At 37.5% G+C, this 16128-nt stretch overlaps 1 protein-coding gene across 1 annotated transcript in view; it reads right to left on the bottom strand.

Moving 5' to 3' along the window:
- Positions 1-1540: 1540 nt before the first annotated feature.
- The window catches only part of GABRA2 (gamma-aminobutyric acid type A receptor subunit alpha2), a 199602-nt gene continuing 185014 nt past the window's right edge, over positions 1541-16128 (bottom strand). The window contains exons 8-9 of the mRNA XM_075544982.1: positions 6500-6702; positions 1541-1837 (exon numbers count right to left, since the gene is read on the bottom strand). Coding sequence (XP_075401097.1) covers positions 1541-1837; positions 6500-6702 — 500 coding nt within the window. The remainder of the gene's footprint in view (positions 1838-6499; positions 6703-16128) is intronic.

The raw sequence follows: 16128 nt of genomic DNA, 5'->3' as shown, positions 1-16128 counted from the left end.
TTAAATTTCATTTGCTCTTTCAGGGACAAAAGAAGTTTTTAAAACGTTAAAATTGAAAATATTTTCGTTATAATTGTTGCTGTTGGATGCTATGGTGTCAACTGACTCAGTGACTGGCCCAATTTGACAGAGGAGAAGTGGCCCACAGGGTTTCCTAGGCTGTAATTTTTATAGAAACGGGTTATGTATGTCATCCATTCATAATTACTACTTGTATAAAATTTGTAAAGTGTGACTTCTAACTTAACTATTTGTTTGTGTCTTCTAATTTAACTCTTTGTATGTGAGATTAGTATGTTTGTATGCAATTTTAATAACCCACTACCTGTTGAAGTTTCAAAGTTTCAGGTTAAAAATGTTCAACTCTTACCAAAATCTCATTTGGTATACAAAGCTATTGTAAATTTGAGTCCGTGAAATTTAAAGTTGCAATTTACAAAGGCAGATTTACATGAATTCTTAGCCAAAAAAAGCTGCTTTCAAGGCAGAAAAATGTGCCAGCTAACAACCTTTTCCTTTACAATGAGTGGCTTCTGAGTCCTGATGAAAAGAAGCCGTAAGGCAGAATTTGCAGTAAACAGGAAAGAAGAGAATCAGATAAGGGGTCATCTATGTTCTGTGACACCTATGAATTCTCATCAGTGGGAGTTTTTGGCACAATTTTCTCATCCAAAATGAACGTTACTCCATAGCAGCCAACCTGGATGCTTTCCTAGTCTCCAGCACCAAGAAAATGTAGTTGATCAATTTTAATAGAACACATACCTGGAAAGAGCAAGACACTTTTTTTTTTTAATTTAAGGTAGTTTCCAATGAAAATAATTTGTCAATTTCAATTATTACTTTCAAATAAGCTCTGAAGTGAAAAATGCAGTGACCATGACATTCCAACGGTTATTAAATTCTAGACATAATTTAAATCCTGTCAGGGGTAACTCCTGTAATTATTTGAGCTCACCATGCTTCGTATGTACATGACTATAGATAATATTCAGGGTAATTAAAAGCTGATTTTGTGTAGTCTCTAGTTTTTCTTCTTATGTGTGCCAAGCTTTCCAGTCACATTAGCCAGGATTCTGAGCACTCAGGAAGGGAATTGATGTAGCTATCAGGCCCTGCTATTTAGAAGAACTTGTTTGTGAATGACAATCTTACCTTACATCATGAGTAGGCAAGAGTAGAAAATATTCATATTTAATACTTAAATAAAAGCATAAATACAAGAAGGTTGTAGCCCCCACTTTTCCTCTATCTTAAAGGGCAGGAAAGAAGTCAGGACATTTCAAACCCATTTAAACAAACTCCTAATGTAAAGTTCCAAAAAGGCGATGGCTCTTCTGGTGTAGGGGCTGCTTTCTGCTTGCGGTTCCATGGATTAGCAAGTGCGTGACTCCTTTAGAGATCTACTGGGAAGCTATGTCGTGATATGCATACTGTACATGTTCATTCACCAGTTAGCAGTTATTAGTTGAACTGTACATAGCAAAACAAATGGAGTTTCATGTTGCTTGACATCGTAATGATTCCCTTGGGTCTAGTTTCAAGGACTGAACCCTAACACAGGTTCCCTGTTTAAATATGTAGCCCAGTACACTAAATTAAATGTACCAAACAAGACCGGGAAGACTATTCTTGACATCCTGTCAATTTTGCTAACACTGTTGAAAGTCTTCTTGGCTTCCGCTGGCTTGTTTTCTGGCTTTCGGTTGGGTTCCGGCGTGGTCGCACTCTTGGAGATGGTGGAGAGAACTGGATCTTTCGAGAGATTCGGGGCGTAATTGGCAACAGCCACCGCATAAGCATTGTTCTGGATCATGACCGAGGCTTTTTCTTTCTTCTGTTGAAAAACAGAAGAAATCAAAGAGTAAGCATGAGTCAGGTGTAGAACATTTTCTGCAACTAATTACCTTGAACACCATTACCCGTTAGAAAGAAGGAATTTAGAAAATTAAATAAGTCTTTAAGTTATAAAAACATCATGCTATAACTTAAATAAGTCTTTAAGTTATAAAAATATTGAGTTTCTCATCTATTTGGTGAGTAAATGAGTGAAGAAAAAAGTGAAGTGCAGAAATATTTTAATAAGCGAAATGATCAGTTATGACAAATGCTTTTAATATCTGAATAAAGAAATTTAACTTCATAAAATATGTCATTTTATGCCATAAAATAAACCTAAAACATAGAAGAAAAATAAAACACAAGCTTGGATTTTCACCCTTGGATTATGTTACTCCTCTTTTAGAAACATTTTTAAATAATATTCAGTGGGACTAAATCGAACACTCCTCATGACCTCTTTCCTTCTCATGACATGCCCTCTGCAGGAATTCTCTGGCCTTGACACCTGGTGCTACTAGTCCCTGGTCTTCTCCTTCCCACGGAGCTACTTCTCTCCCACTAAGCACTCTCCATCTGGGAGATCCGGGGATGATTCCCAGCCAATGCACCTCAAACACAGTCTCCATTCACTCATCAATAAAATGTGTGTTGCTAAGACGCTGAATAGGTTTTGGCAAAGTGTCAAGAGAAAGAGAAGTCAGAAAGGCTGGATGATCCATTCCAAAGATCCGTGCGGGGAAACCCCAGAGATCACAAGAGTCGGGTCTGCAGTTGACTATGATCATAACCAGGCAGCATTTCATTCCATTGGGCCTGAGGTCACCACAACTGGAAGACAACTCACTGATAGCTAACAGCATTTCCCTCTCACATTTGGTCTTTAATTAAACAATCGTTCCTTAGAAATGTCTCCCCCACACTGTACCCTGAAGGCCTTGCCCTACAGATGTCCTTTCATACTACTCGTTTCTTCCCATTAGGTGTTTTTCACAAGGTGGGCACACTTCCATTACGTGTGGTAATAGCTTCACTGACACCCTCTTCCCATTAAGATCTGAATTCAGTGAGGGCCACTCTTGGCTTGTTAATCTTTGTGACAGTAGCACTCAGCTGTGATAGCTTCTATAGGCAGGTAGATAATAAGTAGCTCAATTAATGATGCTTCCAAATAAAAAATGCCTCTACCCAAATTTCTATAGTAATATAAGGAACCCTGGTGGTGCAATGGTTAAGCACTTGGCTGTTAACCAAAGACTGTCAGTTCGAACCCACAGTCCACCATGCTTTCTGCAGAGGAAAAACTTGGCTAACTTTTCTGGTGAATATTCCAAATCTGGAAACCGAAACTCTGTGACACAATTCTACCTTCTTATACAGGGTTACTGTGAGTTATCATGGCCTAGATGGCACACATCACACATACACACACATACAACATTATAAATGCATTATTGTATACATGTAAAAAACTGAGTCAGCACTTAGTTATAGAAAATAGAGAGGTGAGGTTTATGGGAAAGGTCACAACAAAATTTGGTTCACCAATAAATTTAAATTAAGATTTCTCAAAATTTGCAAGTAAAATGAGATAAGCAGGGAGCTCTGAAAGCCTAGCAGTATCTCCAAACCTGCAAGAGTTTCCCTTTTGTTCATGGTCATAGGTTTCCCCACTTTCTCTGTGTGAAACCTATATCGTATACATATGTGTACATATACACATGCATATACATAGAGGTGTTTCTCACAAAGGAGAATTCAGCGTAAGGTAAAGCTATTTTCTGAAGAAAATAACTCTGTTTTACTTGTTTCTTTTTATATTTTACTCTGACTGCCAAGAAGCACAGAATCTTCTGCTCACTAACTATAGCTATGAATGACAGTTATTACTCTGGCCCAAATGGGGGACATATTTAAGATTTACTGTCCTTTATCTTATTTCTTATTTCTATTTTATATATAATTTAAATATATGCATTTTTTAGAAAAATGCCCAGAAGTCTTTTGGAACAACATTGGATATTTAAAAGGATATAAATGGATAAATGGATTTGATAATGTGATTTTCTATGCATTTCAGAAAAAAGACAGCCCCTAGAAATAGCACAGTTCATAGCAATGTGGATGTAATGTTTCTAGGTCTGTATTTCAAGCAATTTATTATCTAGTGTTTTGTTTTGTTATTAGAAAATGGTTTCCTCAGCCAGTGCTGACCACTGATCCAGACTTAAAAATAGGATCAATATCAACAAAAGAGTTCATTTAAAATATATATATTCAAAGAAACCAGGTGTGAGATGCCATGTTAGACAATGGCAGCTACAGTGATGAACATGAAAACACTATTAACCTCTCAAACTTTAGAGACTAATAGCAGAACTTATATTTTAATTCTTAATGTAAAGTGATGATATAAAATAGATTTGTGCAAGGTACTTTGGAAACAATGATTTCCAGTAGTTCTTACAGGATAACTAAGATACATCCTTTTATAAAAGGAAGGAGGGAACACTCTAACAAGAGGAGTCAGTATTTCTAAAGTTTGTGAAGAAGCTTGACTGGGGAAATTTCATGGTCAGAGAAAGCTTATAAACTCCAGGCGAGAATAGCAACACTGAAAGTACTACTCACTCCAATTGCATCAGTTCTGACTCACAGACACCCTACGGAGCAGACTAAAACTTCCCTGCAGTTTTCTGAAGCTATATTCGTTACTGGGTCAGGAAGCCTCATCTTCCTTGTGCAGAGCAGCTGGCGGACTTGAACTGAGGTGCTGATATTGTAAAGATACTACAGTTCATTCCGTGTGATATATTTACAAAGGAATTACCAATGAAAAATGTGAAACTGAAAGTGCAGCGATAACCAGTATGACTAAAAAGTACTACTTGTAATGAAAATTCAATATATTATATGCAAAATGAAAACATAAATCAACAATAAAATGCAATCAGCATGCTGAAGTAATCTAGAAAAACAATCATGAGTTCCAGGATACAAATTGATCACATTGCTTTAATCTTTACATTTTTTTGCTATTAGTAGGCCAAATAGAGCTTGTAAAGTAGGGGTGGGGAAATATTCTTATTAAAACTTCTATAGCTTACAGATTTTAGGAACAAGACTATAAACCACAATGCCACTTATTTGTATGCCTATTCTGCAATACAGTCATAGAAAAAAGGAAAAAAACACTATTTATATTGAAAAAACTAAAATTGACAGCAAATCAGCAAGTATTTTGTTCTCAGTTTAACATGAGAAGCTTTTAGGAAGACATATAGGTAAAAGAAACCCTTCAAATAGAGCATTTTACTATTATTAAGCATAGTCTCCATCGTATTGCCTCTCATTTAAACCTCCTTCTTAGCACGTGGCTAACGATCTATAGGTAAGAATGGACGCAGCTGTTGTATCTGTGCACATCATTCTCACCAGTGTCCGTATCTGAAACCAAAACCTTCCCAACGAAGTTTGTCTTGAAATAACTTTTTCTTTAGCGACTACAAGCCCAACTTAACATGCGTAGGCATTTCAACACCCACTTACTTATTTCATATGACAGAAAAAATACGAAAATGCCAAACCCACTGCCACCTAATCAATTCCAACTCACGGGGACCCTACAATCTTTACAGGAGCCAACTGCTCATCTTTCTCCTAACATTTCAGTTAGCAGCCCAATACTTAACCCCTGTGCCTCCAGGATTCCTTCAAACTCCACAGGAGTGATGCAAGTGCAGGCTGGCCTTGTACCTCAGTGCCCTAAATATGGGGAGAGGCGAGGCACACGAAATTCACTTAGTAGGCCTGAAATAGGTAACAGTAAAATATGCAACAGTTAAAGTAAATAGCTACTTTCCACTGTCTCCATCAAACATGTGGTTTCAGACTCACTCACTGCCATAGAGTCAGCTGTAACTCACAGCAACCCAATAGCTAGCGTTGAACTGCCCCTGTGAGTTTCCTACACTGTAAATCTTTCTGGGAGTAGCAAGCTCCATCTTTCTTCAGCAGAGGGGCTATTGGATTAGAACTGCTGACCTTGAGGTTGGCAGTCCAATTCATAAACCACTTCCCACAAGGGCTCCTCATGTTTAAAAGCAGAAAGTATACTTATTAATCAGTTTTGAGAACTTCAGCTAAGTATGAACTGTACTAAACCACCAATTCCGTACCTGGGGTGGGGTGGGAGGGGTATAAGTAATTAAGACACTCGTTACAAAGCTGCTGTAAAGATTACGTGAAACAGCATATTTTAAAAATCTAAGCCTTGGTGGCTTACAATCACCAGTCAGAGGTGAGAAAAAAGATGGGGCTGTTCGTGCCTTAACGATTTACAGCCTTGGAACCCCAAAGGGGCAGTGCTCCTCCGCTCCATAGATTTGCTGTGAGCTGGAATCGACTCCATGGCAGTGAGGGATGCACAGGGCCCGATACTTAATCAGAGCTTAACGGATGCTAGAAAGGTTTTTTACACAGAATTTCCACTATCCAAATACTCATGAAAGAGTTCAGGCTAGAACAAGAATAGACTTAAAAGAAATGTATATGATTCAAATTCATTTCGATATTTAAAATTGTGCATGTTATTAGTGGAGACATAGCTATCGCAAGGTGATTGTACTCCCTTCGTTATAACAAGAATAGTCTCGCTTACCTTGTCATTTACTACACTCTTCCCGTCCCACGCCCATCCTCTTTTCGTGAAGTAGTTAACAGTTGCGAATTCGATTAGGGCCGAGAACACGAATGCATAGCACACCGCAATAAACCAGTCCATGGCAGTTGCGTAAGCGACTTTAGGGAGAGAATTCCTGGCGCTGATGCTCAGGGTCGTCATGGTCAGGACCGTCGTGACTCCTGCAGAGGCGGAACCACACATACCATCAGTCGGTTGGGCGTTTTGTGGGTAGGTTTTTTAAAACCACTTTCAAATACTTTCTACCCAGGAGAATACAGTCCAAAACTCATTGCCTTAAATGGTCACTGGATTTCTTAAATGACGGACTAAAACATTTTCAATTTTTGTTCTGTTCCACATGAAGCATTTTTTTCTTATCTAATGTGGAGGTTACAAAGACTAATAAGACTGCAGTAGGATTTTCTGTGAGGAAAAGTAGGCACTTTATTGCCTGTTGTTATTAATTTACAAATGAAACAAAAACCCCACGAAGCCCTAAGTTCAGTGGCCATTTGTTTGAATGCCATAGTAACCAAAGGACCAGGCAGTGGCACTGCATCCTTGCTTACAATGGAACTGTGATTAGGAAGGGCCACATTCAAAGGAAAGCTAAAGAAATATGAATTAAATTATGGATTACAATTCATGGCGAGGATACAATTTCTTTCTTAATGAAACTTAGCAATTTCTAGGAGATAAAACCAGTGGCTGATAAAATATAAAACCCAGAGAAAATGTACATCACTATTTTGAAAGACCTTTTTCTACCTCTGTTGATTTAAAAGACAACTTATTTTCTTGTATTGTATCCCTCTTTTGCCAGCAGTTAGGAAAATCATGATTACTGAGCAGAAAAGGAGGCAATTAACTCTGGAGGTTAGTTGTGGTATCAGCACCCATGATGTCTGCAAGCAACTATGTTATAGGAGCGCCAGCAGAAGTCTAATCATGCACATAGGGGATCAGTTAATGTAAAAGAAAATGTACTTTCAAAATATTTATTTATTTTTACTCACCTACAATGCTGTTTATTCTATAACCTCAGAGTCTATTCCAGCCCACAGTGTTACAGACTGCCCTTTGAACCAGTTCTTTTCTGCTTGAGCTCCCTGCAGAGAATTTGAATGTCTACCCTCTTTTGTCAACGGAATCAGAATAGACATTTTAAACAGACCCCGGGGTGATTCTTATGCATCAATAAGAATCTTGTGAAATGCTGGTTTTGCTTTAGTGTGTCTGAGGTAGGAGTGCAACTTATCAGAAGCTGGGAGAGCCGTGTGCACCAATCCAAAGCCTGGCTGCAGAGCAGAGCTGTGCTCCCCAGTTTTCTTCAATGCCATCCTCGTGGAAACCGGGGCCTTTCATCTTGTACCGCAGCTCCTCTAACCCAGAATCAGCCTTTAATCAGAGCCGCAGTGGCATACATAGTAGGTTATGCATTGGGCTGTTAACCACAAGTTAGGCAAGCAGAAGCTACCAAGCAACTGCCCTATGGGGGAGAGGTGAGGCTGGCCACTCCTGTAAACACATACAGTCTGAAGAACTAAGGGCCGTGAGTGGACTCGATGGTAGGGACTCTTTTGAGGCCTTTCATTCTGCCCACTGATTGCTGGGCTGGAATCGTCAACCTATAGGTTAACAGTCTCCTAAGACACCTTTGTACCACCTAGGGATTGCTTACAGTGCAAGTAAGTGATTCAAAATAGCAGTAATTCTATAGACTCAAGAGCGACCACATCTGGGAAGGTGATGATAGTAGCAGGAATAAAGTCAGAAAAATAAATTTAGCTTGCTTGCTGCTGAGTCAGTTCTGGAGATGTCTATAGAGACACAGTAAGTTTGTGTTTGAAGGCATCAAACTCATCAAGGTACGAGTATCAAAGGGTTTTCTTGAGAGATTCTGATACAGAGGAATCAATAAACAGAACATCAGGCAAACGTGTGTGCATACATATACACAGTATAGAAATGCAGATGATAAATCATTTGGAATATGAAAGTGTATTCAACTTTTGTATAAATAAAAACAAAGGAACAGTGAGATGGCTTGTTTGGATACTATTATTAGCAAAACATCAAGTAAGCTTCAAGGAACTTTTAGTGTCCTGGTATTGAGTAAGATATAGTAACAGATGCTCTCTGTTATACTGATTTAATCTCTCTGAAAAGTTATTTTTTGATAGCTCCTAATGCTTTCAAACAGTTTCATAAAGGTAAATGTATGCACTATAGTTGTCGATATTCAAAATATAAATCTGACATTGATGCATACACTTATGACAGTGTTACCACAATTATGATAATCAATATTTATTACCCATTGCAATCCTCACTGCATCTATTTCTTCATCTCTAGTGAAGCACTAGCATGCTCTCTGATGTTGTAAATTAATATGTATTTTCTACAATTTTAATATATGAAATTATACCATGTAAATATGGTTTTGCCTTTGTAGTGTGTATCTATAAATCATTTTCTTTTAATGGAGAGTAATATTTCATAGATGGCTGGGTTATATGTGTTTGGAGGCAAATTTATTTACAAAAAAAGTGGCTGTGAACATTAATTGTACAATTCTATATGTATATGCATTCATTTTTCTTATGTATTTTTGTCATTTTAGATGATATTTAATAACATAAAATTTGCCATATTAAAGTGTATGAGGCAGTACCCCCCCAAAAAGCCAGATTTTTTCAAAGCTATATATTTAATATTTTTACAAAGCAACCTTATCACCTTCAAAGTACTCTCCATTACATTTACTACATTTGTCAAATCTGCAATTCCATTCTTGGAAACATTTTTCAAACTCATCTGTTTGAATGACTGACAGCACCTCCCTCGTTTTTTTCTTCACCTCTTCTACATGGTCAAATAGTTGTCCTTCCATGTTCCTCTTCATTCGAGGAAACGAAAGAAGTCGCAGGCGAGCATGGTCAGGTGAGTAAGGTGCATGGGGCAAGAGAGGCATGCTGTTGTTTGCCAAAAACTGGTGCATTGAGATGCCTGCATGAGCAGGTGCAGTGTCCTGGCAAAACCAGTCCACTGTCTGCCACAAATCAGGCTTTTCTGCCCCACACTGCTATATTGTCTTTACAGAACAATGTAAATAGAATGCTTGATTAACAGTCCGACCTGGTGGAACAAACTCCAAATGCACTGTGAGCTGATATTTTCATTCGTTTGGAAAGTTGACAGATGTCTGGAATGAGGTTTGTCATCAATTGATATTTCACCTTTCTGAAATGAGAAACCCACTGGTACACTTGAGTTTTGTCCATAGCGCTGTCCTTGTAAGCTGTGCTCAACATCACAACAGTTTCTGCAGCATTTTTCCTGAGCAGGGAACAAAATTTCACAGCTGCATGCTATTCTCTTAAATCAGCCAACACAAAAAATGAGATATCAGGGAACCTCACTGTGACAGTCCCAGGCAACACCACAGGGTGCACTAAATCTGGGGGAGCTGCTGCATGCTCGCCTAGCCATCAGCGAAAGGGAATGCATAATACGGAAGCCCCACCCATTGGAGCTTTTTTCCCTTTTGGTTTTGTTTTTTGGTACATTCTCATACATGATATCACAATGTTGTGACTATCTATCTAATCCAAGAAATTTTCATTACTCCAAAAAATTAGTTGTCTCTCCTAATTCCGCACTTTCACCAGCTCCTGTTAATTTGCCTTTAGTCTCTGTGCATTTGTCTATGTTGGACATGTAATTTGACTTGCATGTGACATTAATGATATTGTCTGATCAGTTCTACACTCTGTTGGGTCACCTTTTCAGAATGGGTACAAAGACTGATCTCCTCCAGTGGGCTGGTCAGACAGCTATATTACAAACTTCTTGAATTATACAAATGAGTGATTCCAGTGACTTCAGTTGGTTGAGACATTTCAGTCAGTATTCTGTGAATTCCAGGAACCTTGGTTTCTGCTAATGCATTCAGTGCAGCTTGGACTTCTTCCTTAGTGCCACTGGTTCTTGATTACATGCTGTCTTTTGGAATAGTTGAAGGTTTATCAGTCTTTGATATAATTATCCTTTGTATTCATTCCATTATCTTTAAAAAATAATTCCATTTATATTGATGTAAAAATTATGTAACACATTTGCCAACTCCCGAATGCACAGTTTAGTGGTATCCATTACATTAATTGTAATCAGTGTCACATTTTACCATAAATATTGACTGCTGCTCCCTTTGAGGCTTCCTGCATCTTTCAATATTTAGCCCAGGGAATTCCTCAAGATTGCAACTTGAGGCTTGAATGTTTTCTTTGATTCTTCAGAGTGAAATATGCTGAATATGTTCATTTTTGTATATAATGAGGTAGGAGTTCAAATTAATTCCTTGAATGTGGGTATCCAGTTTTCCCAGGTACATTTTTTAAAGAGACTTCTCTTTCCCAACAGTTTTAGCAACCTGGTTAAAAATAATTTTATCATATGTATGTGCTTATTGTTGAGCTAATATGAAACTGTTGTGTTGACTAGTTTTATATTGTTTTCAAATCAGGATATGAGTTATTCAATTTTATTTTTCAAGATTTTGCCTATTTTGGGGACCCTTATAATTCCATATGAACTTAAAGAAGAGATTTCTATTTCTGAGGATGGCAAAAGAAATTAAAGTCCTTGGAATCTTGATAGAGATAATATTGAATCTATGGATCATGTTTAATACTGACATCTTTAATAATATTAAGTCTTCCAATTCCAATTCAAGAACACCTGATATATGTTGATTCATTTAAGTCTTCCTTAATGTCTTTCATCATTGCTTTGTAGTTTTAAGGTGAAATTCTTTCTAAGTTTTGCTATTTGCTTTTGTCAGTTTCACTATGTGGAGTTTTTAATGGATCTATTTGATCATAATCTATCTGCAGTTCATTTATAGTACAAAGAGCTTCCTACTAGATGTATTGTATAATGTATTTCCTTAAAGTCTGAGGACTCTCTGGACACCACTTATTCAATTACTTTTTCTTTCCATCTTTCCTCTCGATTCTCCTTCTGTTGCTAACATTACTCTAACGATGTCTTTCCAATCTACGTGGGTTCATCCAATAGGTCATTGAGGGTCTATTCTTTTTCTTCACTCATTTGACTTCTTGTTTCTAGGATTCAGAAATCTAAGAGATATAATTTCACATCCAGTGATTCTTATTGAACGTTAGTCCCCACAGTGACTTTCAGTGATAGCTGTGTACATTTTAACTACCAAGTTTCTGTTTGTTTCCTTTTTATATTATAAATACTCCTTTATTGATACTTAATATTACTCATCTGACAGTCTGTGATACTGTGGTAACTCGGGTGTTGCTGTGATGTTGCAAGCTATGTGCAGGTTTCACAAATGCCAGGTAATCCCAAAACGGTTGAAGCAGTATGTCAACAGGGGGTTTCAAACACTCGACTTGGAGTCAGAAAAGGATGCGGCACCAGGGGTGGCAGCGCTAACATCAGATGCATCTTGGCTGGCAGCAGAGAGCACCAGAAACTCCTCACATGTGCTCTCTTGACTCTGCAGAGACATCTGACTGGGGGAATCATACTGAATTCTAGATAGCATTGTGAAAATGGAGATTCTAGAACACTCAATTGTTTTCATGGGGAACCCATCACAGTATAACAGCAGTCATTCAAAACAGTCAAGGTACACTACCTGGTTTGTTACTGAGATAGGTTTTAATCAGGATTTTATTCTTTCATCATACTTATTCAATCTGTATGCTGAGCACATAATCCAAGAAGCTGTGGTGTATGAAGAATGTAGGTTGAAAGTGAAGAAGACTTGAAGTATTTACTGATAAATTCAAATTCTTCAATATAGATTAACCTCCATATATAGAAAACGAAAAGCCTCACAAGTGAACTTATAAGCAATATCATTATAAATGCAGAAAATATAGAAGGTGTCCAGAAATTAACTTTTCTTGGATTTACAATCAACGCACAGGGATGTAGCAGTCAAAAGATCAAATGATGCATTGATTTGGGCAAAATCAGCTGCAAAAGATTTCAAAGACTTGTTGAAGAGCAAAACTGCCATTGTGAATCTTAAAGGCTACTTTAACGAAATCAAGGGTTTTTTTGATCCTATCATATACATACAAAAGCTGTTCGATGAAAAAGAAAAAATTGAAGAATTGATGCCTTCAAATTATGGTTTCTGTGAAAAATATTGATTACACCATGACTGAAGAAAGAATGGACAAATCTGCGTGGAGGAAGTAGAGCCAGAATGCTCCTTAAAGGTGAGGAGGCCAAATTTCTTCTCACCTACTTTGGCCATCTGAACAGGAAGGATCAAGCCCTGGAGGACATTATACCTGGGGAAGTAGAGGGTCAGCAAAAGAGAGGAAGACCCTACATTAGACTGATGGATTCACTGGCTTCAATAATGGGATTCAACAGAGCATGTGTTGTGCAGAAGGACAGAGTAGGGTTTTGTTCTGTTCATGGAGATCACCATAAATTCAAATTGACATCATGGCACCTAACAAGATGATAACAATAATATTTTTTCACTTGTTTTTGGTGAAACATTGCTATGCACTCTTTTAATCCTTCAGACTTCATTTCCTTTATTTTTGCATATTAAAAATGGTTAATTTAAAGCTTTTATTCTAATAAGCATAATGTGCAAACATCTCCAAGGATGGTTTTCCTTGAATATTTTTATTCCTGTGAATTGGCTATCATTTGTTTTTGGGTTTTGTATCTCATTTCTTTTATTGAAAACTAAACAATTTGAATACTGTAATGTGAAAACTGAGAATCAGATTCTTGTTCCATACTAGGTCGTGTTGTTTTTGCTGCTGCTTATGGTACCTTTGTTTGTTTATTTATTTATGTACAGTAAGTGTTCATATCTAATACTATGAAGTCTGTTTCCTTCACTCCTTGTAGTCACTTACGTCTCTGCTCCCTTATCTTACTGCTCAGCTAACTGTTAGGTAGAAAATATTTAACATGTGTAATCCAATGTTTCCAGTGTTTACCAAGTGTCTCCATGTGCAGATGTATAGCATATCTTCAATACTCAATTAGGCCATGCCCTGTTCTACCTCAAACTGCACTCTCTGCATGGGTAGTAAGTACTTGTAGGTCTACCCTAGGTCTGCTGAGGTGGTACTTCTAAGCTTAATTTTGAAGTCCTAAAAGAGTTATATTGATGATATTATCCCAATTTTTCATTTGTTCTATGACATTTTGAATAGGTACACACTAAGACCCGGAAATTACACATTTAGGTCAGGCAGGATAGAACAAAATATTGACAATATTGAGGCTATGTCTTTAGAATTTCTTATTTTAAATACAGGTTTTAGCCATTAGCTACCGTGTGGTTTTGGTTTACTCAACTCCTTTTTTCATCAACCCACGATATATATATATATATACACATATATCTATGAAGCGATATAGTACTTACAGTGATGTTGTGCATAACAGTATATTTGCAGCACTTAGTATAAATCCTGGGATATTTCAAACTAAATACTAACTATTTTAGATCTTTTGTTATTACTACTACTACTACTACCATCAGAAATAAATTTTAATGAAATGACAGCAAAAAAACATAAGATATAAATGATGCATAAAGCTTTTCAGGTGAGGACTGTATATAACAGCTGAAAAGTGACAACCATATTACAACAATGTTGTCAGTGACTGTGAAATAATTTAATAAGTTAGGGAATAGCAATGCCAAGAATGTGATGAAAAAATACCATGAATGAAGCAGTGCTGTATATGCTTATAAATTTGTGTACAATACAGTCTACTTAAAAATGTCTCATAATTGAATTTTAAATATATATGTGGATATGTACATCAATCCACATACATATTTCTCTATGAACTTAGAAAATACTTTTAAAGGTACTATCTAAGCTTCGTACCATTGGCTACTAGAAGGACAAACAAGTCTGTCTTAGATGAATTAAGCTAAAATCCTTCTTAGAACAAAGGATGACCAGACTTTGTCTCATGTGTTTGGGAGCCTGGCTAGGAGACACTAGTCTCCAGAGTGGGACCTCATGCTTGATTAAAGAAAGGGTCATTGAAAAAGAGGAAGACCCTCCATAAGACGGGTTGCCACAATTGACTCAAACATGACAATGTTGAGGATGATACAGGAGCAAGTACTGTTTCATTTTGCTGTAGACTGGCACTCTGTCATAACTGACTCAAAGCCAGCTAATGATAACAATAAGATTAGTCTCAATACTCAGAAAAGGTACTCACCTAATAATCTCCACCTAGGAGGAGAATGTAGTACACTGATTGGATAGATAAAAAGGAACATAGACTTTTAGCAAAATTTTTGTTTTACATATTTGATATTTTCATATAAATATTTGGTAGAGAAGGAAAGAAAAAAGTCCCAAATGGTACCGAAGAAGAGTCCTGGTGGCGTAGTGGTTACATCATCAGGCTGCTAATCGCAAGGCCAGCAAATTGAAACCAGCGATTCCACTAGAGAAAGATGAGGCTCTCTGCTCTCATGAAGAGTTACAGCCTCAAAAGTCCATGGGAAAGTTCTACCCTGTCCAAGACGGTTTGCTGAGAGTCAGAACTGACTCATTGTCTGTGAGTTTGGATTTTGCCTTTTAAAGTTATAAGAAGCCAGTTGTCCTTAAGTGCCTCCAGCTCATGACAAGCCAAAGGGTCTCAGAGCACACCTGTAATGGTTTTGGAAGATGTCTAGTCTTCCTCCAAGACACCTTTGAGTGCATTTAATCTTTCCAAGTTTGCTTAGCGGTGGCGCATATAACCTTTGCACCACGTACAGACTAAGCAGCCAGGATCACACCAAGGTTACCATTCAGAATTAATGCTGAAAGCATTTTATTATTTCCCTGTTCTTTTAATTTGTTGTGAGCCTGCCTTGTGATTCTGATTTTTTCGAAAATAAAAATAAAAGGTTTCTTTTAAATAAGGGGGGATTTGATGACATTTATAATTTTCCACTTAAGTGAAACAAGACATTTGGTAGAAATGTACCTCCTGCTGAAGGCATTGTTGTGCTGTTGTTAGGTGCCACTGAGTCAGCTGTGACTCTGGTTGCCCTAAGTACAACAGAAAGAAATGCTGCATGGTCCTATGGCCTCCTCACGATTGTTTCTGATGGAGGCATTAGTGTTGTCTAATGTAAAAAAGAAAAAGGGCATCCCTAAATTCTCAATAATAAAATCCTGACAAACCTAAATCTTATTGCTTTTAAGCCCAAGCTGCTGCTTTAAATCTTAAATGTGGGTCTATTCATTTAAATCAATAATATGTTAGAGAAATGTCCACATTCATGCTACCTTCCCCTGGATATAATAAGGGAGATTGTCTGATATAAAATTTTCTTTCATCAAACTTTAAAAACTTATCTAAAAAGTGTTGACTTAGTCTGTATATACCTTGGTTCTTCCATCTCTAGGGCCCTCCCCCATTCCTGTGCCTTCTCTCCCACTGGGAGGGCAATGTCTTCATAGGCCAGGTTTCCTACCTGCTGGTTCAGTGTCGCATTCTCACTGCACTCGAAGTAGAAAGTGCTGGACATTGAAAAGAGAAGTGATGCACTTACCTTGACAGC

The sequence above is a fragment of the Tenrec ecaudatus genome, chromosome 3 (genome assembly GCF_050624435.1).
Source record: "Tenrec ecaudatus isolate mTenEca1 chromosome 3, mTenEca1.hap1, whole genome shotgun sequence".
Taxonomy (NCBI): Eukaryota; Metazoa; Chordata; class Mammalia; order Afrosoricida; family Tenrecidae; genus Tenrec; species Tenrec ecaudatus.
This window is presented reverse-complemented; position numbering and strand designations above follow the sequence as displayed.